This window comes from Eutrigla gurnardus, assembly GCF_963514095.1.
Source record: "Eutrigla gurnardus genome assembly, chromosome: 6".
In the NCBI taxonomy this organism is placed as follows: Eukaryota; Metazoa; Chordata; class Actinopteri; order Perciformes; family Triglidae; genus Eutrigla; species Eutrigla gurnardus.
Window position 1 is genome coordinate 10,203,429 of NC_139920.1, and position 15,533 is coordinate 10,218,961.

The 15,533-nt window shown below is 42.2% G+C and overlaps 1 protein-coding gene across 7 annotated transcripts in view; it reads right to left on the bottom strand.

Annotated features, from left to right (window-relative positions):
- Positions 1–664: 664 nt before the first annotated feature.
- Positions 665–15,533, bottom strand: part of ptprfa (protein tyrosine phosphatase receptor type Fa) — a 252,391-nt gene continuing 237,522 nt past the window's right edge. For all 7 annotated transcript variants that reach the window (XM_084011615.1, XM_084011612.1, XM_084011613.1 and 4 more), the window contains 7 exons: positions 13,631–13,916; positions 12,558–12,736; positions 7,662–7,788; positions 6,779–6,904; positions 5,346–5,500; positions 3,889–4,024; positions 665–3,737 (listed from right to left, as the gene is read on the bottom strand). In XM_084011615.1, the coding sequence (XP_083867741.1) occupies positions 3,669–3,737; positions 3,889–4,024; positions 5,346–5,500; positions 6,779–6,904; positions 7,662–7,788; positions 12,558–12,736; positions 13,631–13,916 (1,078 nt within the window). In that variant the 3' untranslated portion in view covers positions 665–3,668. The remainder of the gene's footprint in view (positions 3,738–3,888; positions 4,025–5,345; positions 5,501–6,778; positions 6,905–7,661; positions 7,789–12,557; positions 12,737–13,630; positions 13,917–15,533) is intronic.

Consider the following 15,533-nt stretch of genomic DNA (forward strand, 5'->3'; position numbering starts at 1 on the left):
ATACTTGCACAATAATTATATAGAATTTAGACCTGCTTTATAATAATAATAATAATAATAATAAATATTATTATTATTATTATCATTATTGTTATTATAATAACGAAACATTTGAAAACGTTTTTAAATTTGGGACTTTTAAGGATTGGCGTGAATAAGACGCAGATCTAAATATTTATTCCAGCACTACACAACGCTGTATCACACTCAAAGTACTACAGTGATTTTCATTCCAAAACTGTCCCTCAGGATTAAAAAAAGATTCTCAGGAATATGTTTGGTTGCAAAGGAGTCTTGTGGGAATTTTGTTACTGTGCAAGAAAATATATAACCATTTTTGAAAGACTAATTAAAACATTTAATTCAGTAAAATCTTTCTTCACTAAAATGTTTGTCTTGCAATGTAGAGGACTGATTTTAGAAGTCATAAATGTAATCGTTTATAATTAGGACTGCTCAACCTTCACTGAGGAAACCTCTCAGAAATATGAAACACTGCTCATCTGAAGAGAGCGAGAGATGTGAAAGAGAAGGAAGAGAAGAGTGTGTTTTATGCAGATCTCCATTACTTTTAATGCTCCCGAGTGTCAAACAGCTGTAGGTCCACCGAGTGTCACCTCACACACGTTGTCACTGAGAAAGAAAGAAATCCACCACATTTTTATTAATAAAAACCCAGTTATTCAACTTTATTAACATCAAGGTTTCCAAGACATTTTGTCTGCTTTTATTAACAAATAGAAAACAGATTATGTATACAACAGATAGGACCCCGACAGCACGACTCTGTGGAATGAATCATGGTCCACTTCATCCAAAACCACCTCACTTTGTCATTTCATTAGATCCGCCACTGAACTTCCACGCTGCTCTCAGGTCACACGTCTGAAACAGCTGCGCTCTAACATGATTAATGGGGATCCAGTGTTTCTGCTTGTGCGTCCTGTCTGCGTGAAGCCGTGTATGCAAACAGATAGGTGTAGTGTTAGCTTTATAATTTCAGTGGATATCGCTAAACACCTCCCTGTATGATGTCATGATGATGCAGTGTATGAGACTCCATGCCGGCTTTTTTTGCATCATAACATGACGTTGGGACATTTTCTGAAAGGAGTATGAGCATATGGAAACAAGACCGCATGTTAGAAGAAGTTAGACAGCAACTTTGAATAAAAAAACAAACCTTAAAAAGCAATCTGCCTAATAGAAACCAAAGGGTGAATGAAACAATATTTATTTTTTTAGTGACTGTTGGAAGGAATTTTCTTTCAAATGTGTTCTAATATTACCCCCACATTCCTAAATTCTCTCCAAGCGCCCTGTTAATACTTTAAAAGCATTCAACCTGTTGTGTTTTAAAACATCAAAAGGTCGGACATTTTGGGATTCAGAGCGTTGTTAGCTGTTATAATAAAATCAGGGAGCGTATAGTTGAAATTAAGCAGTAATGAATGAGTCTGGTTTTATTCTGCAGCATCTGTTTCTTCTGGTCAATAAATCTCAGAGTTGCCCCAAACAACCAAACCAACAAGGAATAGGTCTTACTAATGTGTGTCACAGCCTGATACACCTTCCTTCTCTGAGCCATGGAGCTCCGCTAAAACAAAGACTGAATAGAAGTGGACAAAGTCGTGATGACAACCCCCATTGGTTTGTGGACTACGGTTTTGAAGCCTCAAGGTCAGTATTTTAGCCGTTGCCATCTTGACTTCTTGCAACCAATGAAGAAAGTGATTTGGACTGCGGAGGAGCGACGTGTGAATCTGATGACCAGAAGCAGCAGAGCAGCAACCTTACTGGATCTGGATCCATCTGGATTCTGGTGTAAAGCTGTTAACAAAGTTTGCTTCATAATTTCAGGTCAACTTTACAGCTAAGTGTTTAAGTCATCTTAGTAGCTAACTGCATTGGCAGCGAGCTGTGAATCACAAGGTAGCCCCGCCCTAAATCATACTCTGCTTCATGGTCTGTTTGACTCTAAATGGACCATAGTTTACTAAATGAACAACATGCTGTATTGAAGAAGACTTCAAACTAGAGATTGAGACCATAAACTCATGACTTCCATGCAATCAGATTTATTTTTGCAACCAGAGGAGTCACCCCCTGATGGCCAGTAGAGAGAATGCGAGTTTAAGGCACTTCGAGGGTTGGCTTCACTTTTCAGGACTGGAGGTTTAATTAAAAGACATTAATGAGCTTTACTGTTCCACTGCATGACATGTTCGCAGGAGATTATATTAGCAATAGTAATTTATGTCTCTTTGAAACGGCTGGTTGCCCTCGTATAATGATAAAAGGGGATGTGGAAAAGACAGTAAAGATTTAAGCACAAATTCAATCTTCTCACAATGTATAGATAAAGTCCATTTCCAATCAAAGTTGGCACTAGAACACCAAATTTGCAAATTTGAACTTTAAATTCTTTAAAACGTGTGTATGAGGAGGAACGGGTGGGTTTGGAGCTGAAAGCATATTGTTGGTTTTGGTGTTTTCATGGGATTTATTGACAAGAGAATATTGAATAAAGCCAGTTTTATCCTTTAAGGTCAGGCAACTAAACCAATTTGATTCAATTTGAGCATTGAGACTTGGTTTGTTTAGAATGTGATGGCGTCACTGATTCCAGACTGTCTGTGTTTAGTGGACCTGAGTTTATGTGGGGGGATGAAAACGATGGTGTACACCAGTCAATCCCAAACGCTGGGGCGGGAGGTGGCTCGCCAAATAAATTAGCAGAATTTCTTCCAGTCTTTTCTTTAACATAACATTTCACCTGGATTTCACCTTCGAGCCACACGAGGGAGCCTGAAAGTTGGTTTTGTTCTGATAGTTGTAGCTACTTCTGATATGAAAGGTTAGCGTACATTTTGTTTGTTGGACTGACGAGGACATGAAAACAATGAGATGGCTCAACCTAAATGCATTTAGAAAGTATTTAACATGTCTTTATGTTTTCATTGAACAAAGTTATGAATTATCAAAAGTATATCTCCACTAAATGGATGCTTTATCCATTCAAGATAATATAAGGTGTTGTATGAATCGGCATAAAAATGGTTTAGGAACGTTTATTTCTGCACATATTAGCTCTTCTCATGATTTTTAGATAAAATCTGTTGTGAATTTGGTTGCAATGGTCATTTGTCAGTTTTAAAAAGTGGATCCCCAGGGAAAACATTTGGTTAACACTGGTGTACACAAACTTTTCCAGCAACTTTATATTTCGTTTAATGAATGGCTCCACATTTCTAATGGCTTTGAGAAAATCTGTTATCGACAAGCAACTCTGTCAACGTTAGCAGATGTTCAGATGTCAATAGTCTTTGCATGTTTATAGCCTTAGGTTTATTTCATACACAAACTTAATCAGTTTATTTGATCTGTTTGGTAGATATTATTATCATCAGCATCATCACCATCAACAGCAGCAGCAGCATCATCATTCTGCTGGACGATAACGCACATCTCCACCTAAATAAGACCAGTGATAACATTAGAATATCATATCTATGGTACAAAATCTTTCCTCTAATCTCCCGTTGCCTGCTGTGGTCACCTCCTCATCAGCCCTCCTCGTAGCCTCCCCATCACGTTTCGGGGTCTGATGGAGCTCAGGGGCTCAGAGGAGACTCAGGACTCTTCTGAGGGTGTCTTTCTGGGGGGGGTTATGTTGCATAGTGATCAAAGCTTCCCAGGTACTCCAGAGCAGCCCGGTAGCACAGTTGGTACTGGTCCTAGTGACAAAACAACGCTTTGGTCAGTTTGGAAGAGTTAAAGAACTATTGTTTGTTTTGAGATGTTTCAGCCATGACCTGCATCTGCACATTCATCTATTCTTATTGACATGACAAGTTTTCCTGTCGTCTTTCAGTGTGGAAACCATACCTCCGTCTGCACCATGGCCGGCCTCTGGGTTCGGAGTGTCTTGACGGTCTGGAAGAGGTCCACCACTCCCTCGTACCTCATCCTCTCCAGGACAATGCTCAGGGTGATGAACACACCGGTCCGCCCGACACCAGCACTGGTGGACACACACGTCATTAGACTCCCATTACAAATCAACAAGCTCATCACACACACACACACACACACACACACACACACACACACACACACACACACACACACACGGAAGCTTGTTCCAGATATGTTGTGCGTAAAAAAAAAAGGCGGCCTCTCCATGTTTGGTTCTGACTCTGGGGACACAGAGCAGACCTGTCCCAGATGATCTGAGAGGTCTGGATGGTTCGTAGCTAAGCAGAATATCAGAAATGTGTTTTGGCCCCAAACCCTTCAGTGCTTTGTAAACCAGCAGTAGCATTTTTGAAATCAATTCTTCGACAGACAGTAGTCGAGCCTGCTGAAGATAAAAGCATGGGTCCAAATCCTGCTGAGACCTCCATCCTGACTGGAAGTACGCCACCTGCCTTCAGCTTTCTGACACTCTCTTTTTTCTGTTCTTACCAATGTGGCATTTCTCCATGGAGACCTTTTTTTGGCCAGGGACCAGTTTCAGCTTAGTGGGCGCAATGGCATCAATAATATTTATAATTTTCACATTGAAACGATCAACAATCAGGGAGGGTGGGTGTGGAGGAGAACACCTGAATAAATGTTCCACAGGTATTTTCTGTGATATACGTTTTGTGATTACTTTTCTTTGAACATCTGTCTGCACAGAGACAGCACTCTCAAAGAAAACACAGGAATGATAAGAAAGAGCAACAACCTGAGAAATGCCTGGTGTACATTTCTAAAGCGAAAGGTACATTGTTTTAGGAGTTGAATCTGACAGGATGAAACATTATTACGTTTTTGACCAACAAACAAAGACCTTGTGTTTTAGAGTGCCTTTTAAATGCATGCAAAAATAGCCGACCTTTACATTAGGAAACTAGAATTATCGCCTCACCAGTGCAGTTCACATCCACGTCTGTCCAAAATGTTATCCTACTTAACACTTCTATTTCATGGCTATTTCAACCTAAGTTTAATTCAATATAATATATTTGAGTTGTGGTTAAATATTGGAAGATTGTAAGGCTGAAAGTTGTCCAGAATGCTATCACAGTTGCCCCCTGATGGCCATTAAAAAGAATACAGCTTTAAGGCACTTCAGTTTGGCTTCACTGGTCCTGAGGGATGGACAGAAAACCATAAACTCCTCTGGCCATGGCAAAACAATGCTGTGATTTCTTGCTCTCTCACACACACACACACACACAGACACACACACAGACACACACACACACACACAGACACACAGACACACAGACACACACACACACACACACACACACACACACACACACACACACACACACACACACACACACAGGTACCTGCAGTGCACGGTAATTGGTCCATCTTGTCCAAATTGCTCTTTAGTTTTATGGACTTGACCGATGAAATCGATGAATCCTTCCCCAGTTTTTGGCACTCCTTGCTCCGGCCAGTCAGTGAACTGAAACTGCCTGATGGTCCTCGACTGACCATCCTGACAAACACACAGGAAACAGATGGAGAGGGATACTGTAAATAACTCAAAATAAAAGGTACAGCCTCCCCCCATGTTGGTGGTAACACATTACCAAGATATGTGTTACTCTACTACGTATTACTTGTCCCTGTACATCTAAGCATCGATGCTCCATTTTAGTGCACAACACAGACAATTTGTTTTTTAATTTTTCTTTTGATTTGTAAAAAGCCATATTTGACAAATCCAATGCAATTACTGCCTTTAATTATACATAAAATAACCAAATATTTTAGCTAAGGTACCTTGAAAGAAGTGTGTGTTTTGTGGTATTGAGTATAACTGAGAAATTAATTCTGGATTAATGCATGACATAAAACATGTCAAGTACTCTGAGTGTGGGAAATAAACATCAGCATGCCCAAAGCCTTTCCTGATGAAAGCAGATGGTACCAACCTGATGCCATGTGTGGCTGACTGCCTGTTGCCCTGCTGCAATTTGATTGGCTGTTTGCCAAATACTGTAGTTGTCATTTGCGGGTAGTTGGCAGATGTTAAGTGAGAGCAGGTATGTGCCCAGTAGGATTATCAGCTTGTGCCAAACTGTGTGTAAAATTATGTAAATGATAACAAAAATTGAGTGACTTCCTTCATTCCCATCAGTCCAAAGTAGTTAACCACCTAAAAGGCCTCTGGATCTATTTATACAGCTTTGGGATCCTTGTGTGAGGATCTGATCTGACCTGTCGAAGTAGAAAGACTTCCAAACATCATAATCCCTCTTATCTACCTTCAAGCTTCAGCTTTGACTGCTGAGAACGAGTCCGCCTGCTGCTTTGTATCGTTCTTCAGCTCCGTCCTCTCAAACTGACTCGACTTTAGATGGATTTCTAAAAGAAGCTAAATCTCACTCTTTTCCCCTTCACCTCGTCTGCTGTTGCAAGACTATGGTAGATTAATGAAATTGTTCACTGGCTTAAAAGGCACCAGAGGTTCTAGTTTCATACACCAATGGTCATCACAGATGCACGTTTGGTACATGTGTGCAGGGAAGTCTACATCATGGAATAGTCAAATCACCTTTCCTCTTCTAACAGTGAACTCTGTGTGCGGTCGAAACGCTTCCACTTAAGTGCAGTAAAATTCACAAAATTATATGTTAGAGGTAGGCTCTGCATGCGATGGCAATGCCACTCCGCCAGCACACATACTTTGGCACAGAAATAGCACCCTACATGGCGTTGATTTCCTTTCTGATTACAAGGCGCTAAGCAGCAGCCATCTTCCAACACATACCCTGGCGTCTGTGACTTTGAACTCTCTCAGGATGTACTGAGGCATGTTGTACTCGGCCATGGGGTCCACGACGAAGTACTGGTAACGTGCAGAGCGCTCGGCAGGCCAGTACTGGTGGCACTTTTCCTAAACAATGGAGAGAGAAGATGCATCAGGTAACGGACAAGAGGTAGATGTCTGACTTTTTGCATTTTCACCTGAATTGAGACCAAATAAAACACTATGAGGTCATAATTTAGAGACAGACTAACTTTATGAAATGTGTGGTTTAGTGAGGGCAGGGTCAGACTCACTGGAATATGCTGTAGGGCCACTAGTGACCTGTCAAACACAAGGTAGCCCCGCCCTAAAGCATCCCCTGTTTTCTGGTGTTTTTTACTCTAAATGGACCATAATTGACTAAGTGAACGTCATGCTGTATTGAAGAAGACATGAAACTGGGATTGCAACAATGAAGAAGTAGGGTCATTTTCTCATAGACTTCCATACAATCAGAGTTATTTTTGCAACCAGAGGAGTCGCCCCCTGATGGCCAATAGGGAGAATGCAAGTTGAAGACCAGACCCACAGTGAGGTTTGACCATACGTTCTGAGGGAGCTGCTCACCAATGCATCTCTTGTATTAAAGGTGAAAGACAAATACATTTTATCATTACCATTTTTGTTGTAGTTAAATTTTAAAATTCATTCCATAGTTGTATATTTTATGCCTGTGTTTTTTACTACTATCAACATTTTAATTCTGAATTAGCACGTTCGCGTGTCGTATATACCGAAAATCAGAAATGATCGGATATGATTCAAGGCTTTAATTTGAGTCACTTTGATGTAAAGCTGTTCCATACTTCAAGACATGAGATGACATAAGGCAGTGATGCGTTACCCGTCCCATCTCGCGGAGTTTGGTGAGCATGACAACGATGGTAGAGTTGTGTTCCCACAACATCCTCCAGAAGTCCTCCGTGGTCTCGGCTAGCGGGCCCTGGGTGGCCATGTACGCTTTCTGCTGCCTGTCAGAGAGAACAGAGACAAGTTTGCCTTTACTCCTCAGGGATCATCTTAGGTTCCTCTAAATGCTGCTAGATAATAATAACAATCATGCAATGGTAAATTGTTTTAATAATGTTTTGGTCCATCTAACACAAACTAAGTTATCATCAGGGGAAAACAACCAAATAGTGCAAAGTAGGCAAGATTATCAAGAACTGCTTATTGTATCCCAGAACACCATCGAAATGCAAAATTCACCACAATTTGTTCTGAGTGTTTTTAATCCCGGTCCACTATAAAATCCTCCCATCCCTACTCATCAAGTCAATTGATGATATACTTTAGCGATAGGTTCTCAAACAAATCAGCTATCGATCAAAATATGATTAACCAAGTGACACACAGTGACCTTGGAGCCTTTGGGGCCCTTGGGAGGTCTGGGTCCTTTCTATAAATTACATTTACCTATACTGAACATTGTGATACATATTAATAGTAGGTGAGCCTACAATAATGTAGAAAAAAGAAAGATTTCATTCAGATTCACGACATTCCTTTAATTTCTTTAAGTTCCACAACTGGTGAACGTACCTCTCAAGTGTTAAATATTTATTTTATGCACCCCCTTAAAGTATATTTGATGAGTCAGCTGTTGCTAATGTATGCACTGATATTTTAATGGTTTTGCTTGACAACAGACCCTTTTTAACAGCACTGTTACATGACAGATGCCATGCCAGCTGCTCAGCGAGGCTCAGGGCTCAGGAGCAGTTACAGGACCTGGCTGCTAGGGGGCAGTATTGCTGCATGCTATAGAGGGCCTGGGTGATCCTCTCCAGCCTGTTTGCTGAGTGTTAGTGCAGCACACACGCTGAGTATTTGTGTAAGTGCTCCGTGCCGGCGATGGCAAGAGGCTCTGTTGTTTTTGGTTGTGAGTGACTGCGTCACCGTCCTGCTCTATGGTTTACCTCGGTGCAACAAACACAGGAACTATTATTTGAATACTTCATAATACTACAAACAAATACAAACTCAGGAACCAAAAGGTCTGTGTTCTGTTGTTCATGCTGTGACTTTACCTGCTGCTGTTCTGGTTCAACACTGCTGACTGATTAGAGGTTGAATATTGGGATTGTATCATAACTTACCTGTGTGCTTTCAAGCAAACAAACAGCTGGGCTGCTGAAGAGCATCCCCAACTTGAAACAGTCTTAAAGGTCCCATATAATACTGTTTTTCATCAATTTCACACAGCTGTCAGAGGTCCAAAAACACTGTATTCGATATGCATTTCCCCAAACCCATCCGTGGTCCTGAATTTCAGTTGTCTAAAAGTTGCTCAAATGAGCTGTTGAGAACAGGCTGGTTCTGTGTCTGCACCTTTAAATGCTAATGAGCTCCGTCTATCATCGCCTACTCAGAGAGAGACAGGATGCCGCTTACGCTAGCGGCAGCTAGCGCCAGCTAGCGCCAGTGTTTACGTGGATGTATCGCTATGGCTCGCTTATGTGGCTCAGGTGAAGTTGCTGGGTCCCGTATGGTTGGGACGGATCCTTTTACGAGGGTCAGTGTCGAGGCAAAGCCAGCTTTGTACTGACCCTCGTTACTGAAGCAGCCCGATGTGAAGTGGTTAGCTCTCACATACAAGCTAACACGGACCGTAGCCGGCACATTGTCATTAAAAATGAAACGCAAGAGACCAGACACGGACCGCTGTGCACGGTCTGTCGGACACGCCCCCCCCGGGTTCCGTCCGACCGGAGGCAGCAGTGAAGACGCACCAGAGTGCTGAGACAGAGGGAGGATTGTCTCCAGCTTCACCCGCACCGGGATTTATTCAGGAGCACCAGCCGGATCACCCAGCGCCATGACCGGTAAGTCGGGCTGCGCTCTCCCCGCTGTGTTGCGAAACGCCCCCTCTCGGATATCTCCCATCATTGTGGGACTCCCTTCGTTACGTAACAATGGGAGCTAAATCTGAACAGCCTGTAGGAGCACCGTTGTACCAGTGGGTGGGCTGCAGAGACCATGCAGGAGTCGCTTGTTTTCCTCATCCTTGGAGTTGACAGGCTCAGGGAGGACCAGTTTAAAGGTGTAGAGACCAGAGAAAATGTGTTTTTCATAATATGGGACCTTTAAACAAACTAATGCTGCTATTGGTAGGCTAATTGAAAAACTGCTTCTATTATGTGTCTTCTTGCCAACAAATATTCTGAAAAGACTTAAACCAACGTGCACCAACAGTGTGCTATACCTGTTCTCCAACCAACTCATCACATACAATATAATATAGTTGCTGCTAAAAATTTAAATGCTAAATGAAGACAGGCCATAATTCTCCCAACGCCTCTAGGTCTAAGTACTGTTTCAAAATGACAATGATGGAGTTGTCTTTGTCCCTCTGGCTAACTAAATGCTGCAACACTGCACAGTGCTCATACAGCGTTTACCGTGTTCCGTGATGTCACCCATTCGTTTGTGGACTACAGTTTTGAAGACTCAAGTTTGGCATTTTTGTCGTCGGCATCTTGGATTTTTTCATCCAGTGAAGGAAGTGACCATATTTGGACTGTGGAGGAACGACAGGTGAATCTGATGAACACAAGCAGCAGAGCGGCATTTCCGAACAGCAAGCTTACTGGATCTGGGTCCATCTAGCACACCCTGCTTTCTGGTCTATTTGACCCTAAATGGACCATAATTTACTAAATGAACATCGTACTGTTTTGAAGAAGACATGAAACTAAAGATTGAGATCATAAACTCATGTTTACAATGTTTATTGAGATAATAAATCAAATGAGAAATAGGATCATTTTCTCATAGTCTTGTAATAAGACCTCTGTTTGCAACCAGAGGAGTCGCCCCCTGATGGCCAGTAGAGAGAATGCAAGTTTTTGTGACGCGTAAAATTACCACTGGACTAGAGGTGTCTAATATACTGATGTGGGCCTGCTTGATGATCACCACGGACAGGAAGTGATATGAATGACTGCAGCTGATATCTCTTGTGGTCACTGGACATCTCCACAAATCATCATTATCACATCAATCCCTCTCAACATAATCCATCTTAATTCAGTGTGAACTTTAAAAGCTGAGCTTGGAGAGCACTGGAGCTCCAGGATCTAACTCCAGTAGTAATGACTGCAAAAGAAAGTGTAGGACACCGGGGGGTCAGGGGAGGGGGGGGGCAGGGGCCTTAATTAGGTGCTGACAACCAAGAACTGACCCACCCACCCACCTTCACTGCAAGTAAAAGGGGAAGTCCTGATTCATTAGCAAATGCTTTACTCTGCTAGCGCCCTGGAAAGTATTTCCAATTAGTGTTTACATTTTCATAAAAGGAAGGCTTCTCTTAGAGGCCTGTGATTGGCTATCTATCGGACATCAGACTATACCAGTACTGACATCGTTGTAAGACTTTTCTCACTTGATTATTTGCTTTAAGACAGACTGAGACAGAGACAGTCCAGTTTCAACTTTAGCATTAGTTAAATCTGTTCTCAAATTAATACTTGTATTTGTATCACATACTGTATATAAGAAGTGGACGTAGTCATCGAGACGTCACTCACAGGTAAAGTATCCCCTGCTTTATGGTCTATTTGACTCTAAATGGACCATCATTTACTAAACCAACATCATCTTTTTCTCATAGACTTCCATACAATCAGACTTCTTTCTGCAACCAGAGATTTCGCCCCCTGATGGCCAGCAGAGAGAATGACAGTTAAAGGCACTTATGGTGCGTTCTTTTATTCTCTGCGAAATCGGACTTTGGATATGACATCACTCCCCCACTAAAAGTGAACTGGTATGTTTTTACGTGGCCGAGTTGGAGAAAAAACTTGGAAGCCTCCTTATCAAAACGATTTGAACTTCTACAATTTCACTTTATTTCTTTTTTAGTTTATTTTCTGTTAGCAACGCTATGCCATGTTTAGCAACACCCATTTGAAACAAGTCTTCATTTCAATATTGCACTCACAACAAGACTGATTCCCATATCCGTAGGCAGTTATACGGAAGCAGTAAGCTATCTATCTTCTGTCCATCCTGGGAGAGGGACCCCTCCTCTATTGCTCTTCCTGAGGTTTCTTCCTTATTTTTTCCCTATTTAAGTTTTTTTTTTAAGAGAGTTTTTTCCTTCGTCATGAAATAAAATTTAATTGAATTAGTGGGAGCCAGTCGGCTGGTGGCTGGTGAGTGTTTCTGGTGAGTTTTTGTGCTTTTATCAGCATTTGTTTCTGACGGATCATCCTTCTCGCTTTAACTGTCAGATTGCGTTGACGAGTTCATCAAAAAAAGTATGAGGCAGCATCCTCCGGTTGTTGAAAAATAATGTCAAACGAAGAGATAATAAAAGCAACGGGGCGTTGCTCGTCCATCATAGAACAGTGGATAGAGTCGAGGCACTGTTGTTGTTGGTTTGTAATGCAGCTTTGCTCGTTACATTGTGACACATGTAGAAATAAGTCATTATTTCTCACTCTGCACAACAGTATGAACTGACGTCTGTGTCCCAGACAGGAGGAGCACTGCAGCACTAATCAGTTTGTTTCTCTGGCATCTCACCTATCTCAAACAGGCTATGCAGACCTGTCAATAGGACCAATTTGTTTTGACAACTGACACAACAAAAGGATGTGAGGTGGTGGAGCTGCTGTCAGCTGCTTAATTAAAGGTCCACCTCCGCCTTCATTAGAGCCGCGGCTGCTGAGCACATCCTGTTTTGCAGTAGTTCCGCCGCCGACGCGCCACAGTGAAATGGTTTCCGCCGACTCACCTGTATCCATCGATGAAGCTGCCGTTGATGTAGTCGGAGCCCTCCACCCCTCTGATTGGCTGCAGGCAGACGCGCGTGGACTCGAAAGGCATGATGTTTACCAAGCGGTTCTTGAATTTGTTACACGGCAGGTTGGCACTGATGAATCTTGAGGTATGTGCTTTAGAGTTGGCCAGTTTCTGTGAACAGAGATACGTGGTCGTTAAAAATTGCTCGTCGTCATCACATAAGCCTGGTGTTGAAACTCTTCCCGAAGACACTGAAAAGGCGAAACAATCACACACGTAGAGAAACCTGTAACGTATATCAAACCGAGGAGAATAAAACTTTTGACAGCAACATCCCAATAGTGTTGTTGTTTTTTTGGGGAGGGCTTTACTGACAGGCCCTAATGTGATTCCTCTGCGCTACAAGGGCAAGTGTCAATTTGAGAAGTGTTTGCGAAAGAAATTTGCAGTGAGTTGAGGATCAAAACCTAATTACGCTCTGTCCGGATTTACAGCCGTCCTACTTGCTTGAAAAGCAGCATATTTCTTTTGTGGCATCCCCCCCCATGTGTGTTAAATCACTGTGGCGGGGTTGGTGCAGCTCATCCCGTGTTAAACCACATAACCCAGTAGGACCTTATCTTTAGGCCGTCAGACAACAGTTTGCCCCGGCCCTCTCTCCTTCGGCCTGTCAGCTGGAGCTCAGAAGTTAAGCCCTCGCTGCTCCTCCTCTCAGAAGGAGTTCATCGCTGTTACACAGGCTGAAGATGAAAACCATCTTCCTCCTGAGCACTCCCTGCAACATGAAGGTCATGTGGGGGCACTACAGACATTTAGTCGTGTGCCTTGTTGCAGTTTACGTCCATGTATGTCCGGAATGCCATCAGATCATCAGTTTACTCACGAGATGTTATTGTGAACTTGTCATAATTAGCATATGAAAAATATGGGATGGATTCTTGAGTTATAGACTGCTTTGTGAGGTGACAGTGATCGCTGAGCAAGTATTTGAACTTGAGACCCAAGACAAGTCCCCAGCTCTGGTACAAACTGTCCATGCACAAAGAAAAGCCCAGAGGAACCCACCTTAAACTCCAGTTCCATGGCGGTGACGGCCTCCCCAGGGGGGACCTGGGTGAGCTTCTGGAGGTGGGCGTACAGGTTTCGGGCAGCGACTTCTGTGTTGCCACATGATGCAGCTTCCAGAAGGGCCTCGTGGATGAATATGTACTGGTCCTCTGTCTGCACCATGTAGTTCCTCTGAGCTCGCATACACGTCACGTGACCGTAGATGTCCACCGACTTCTCGTGCTTCATCCTCTCCAGCATGGCCTCGATCACGATGAAGCAGCCTGTACGGCCCACGCCGGCACTGATGGAGCACGGAGACAAAACATGGCTCTTAACCACTCTGCCTGGGGGCCAAATAAAATACATGTGCAATGTTTGCACTTCAAGCAGTGGACAATAAAGTCACAACATTAACGTTGCATCCGACACTAAAATGTGATCAACCCCATTTAGAAGAGATTACAGCCATTAGAACAATTTCAGTCAGGTAAAACAAAACAATAACAATCTCAGTTTATAGTTATTGCAAGACATCACAAACCAAACCAATATTACTTAATTATTTTTTCACATTTCAACAACCTCTTAAGCTTCGTAAAACCTTGTTGTTGTTTGGATGGAAAGCTCGGCAGACTGTTCTAGTGACATATGGCTCTATGCATTATTGTTTTTGTTTCCGTAGAATCGGCCTCTGGCTGTGGTCGAGTAATGTGACTCTGACACTTGCCTGTTTGACTTGGGACTTGACTTCAGACATGGGACTGGATTTGAGACATGACTCAGGACTTGCCTGTCTTGACTTGAGACTTACTTGTGACTTGAAAAACAGTGACTTAGTCGCAGGCAGTAAACAACGAAAACCCAAAAGGCCCCAGTGTTCCATGACATAGCTCTATGTATTAGTGCTTGTGATCCCGTAGCATTGGTCTCTGGTTGTAGTAATGTTTGATAACTTTGTCGATCTCCAGATATAATACTTAGAAATACAATGTTGTAGTTTTCAATACACGTATATTTTGGAACAAAGTTAATAAACCCCATCTGAACCCATCCTCAACCTTCAGCCATGTTATCTGTTGCAGCTCTCAGGCATTCTGCATTGTTTTCAAATATTTATTCTCCCACAGGTCAACTGTTCTTATTTAATGAACATCTCTGCTGAGACTTGATTTACTCTTCTCTCCAATTTTTAAATGTGAGCCTCATCACCTCAATGACACATTAATTCATTTCACTTAATTTATAACCAATCTGGCCTTTAATAGTTCATGTGTGTTTCTGAAAGAAACAAGTTCAAAACCGTTGGCACATTCCCAACGTCTCCATCTGGGGATTTGAGAATATGGTATTATTTTGAGAAGAAATTGCAATATTATAACAATAAAGTTGAAATTTAATGGAAAAAAAAAAAATCATAATACCTGTAGGCTACAGTAGCTTCAAAATCATGTGACTCAAAGCAACCTATTCTGTTATGACTTCAACAGTTCTGAGGTCAGTCAGAGGCAAAAAATGGATGCTTGAAAAATACTCCAACAGTCAAATTCTTAATAATCAAATAATGTGAAGAGAAAAGTTGTAACGTATTATTAAAATACAATTGTCCTATAGGTGTCACTTGTGTCCATAGTGGTCACTGCTCATGAAATGAACTCTCTGTGGTTAAACTTTGTTAAATAAAGCACCACTTGGTTTCTAGTGAAATAGTTACAAAGAAAACCTTTACCAGATACATGTTGTGTCGTGAACAGCACTGTATTGCCTCAGCCCTTCATCATGTGTCGTGCCAGACTGCGAGATCACACTGACCTCGCTGCACAGAAAGAGTGATGTGAAGGACTGTTAAACAGCACGGAGGGAGCACTCTGGCTGAGAAAACTGGACTCAATCTTCAGATCTTTGCCCCTTCTGTTCCTTT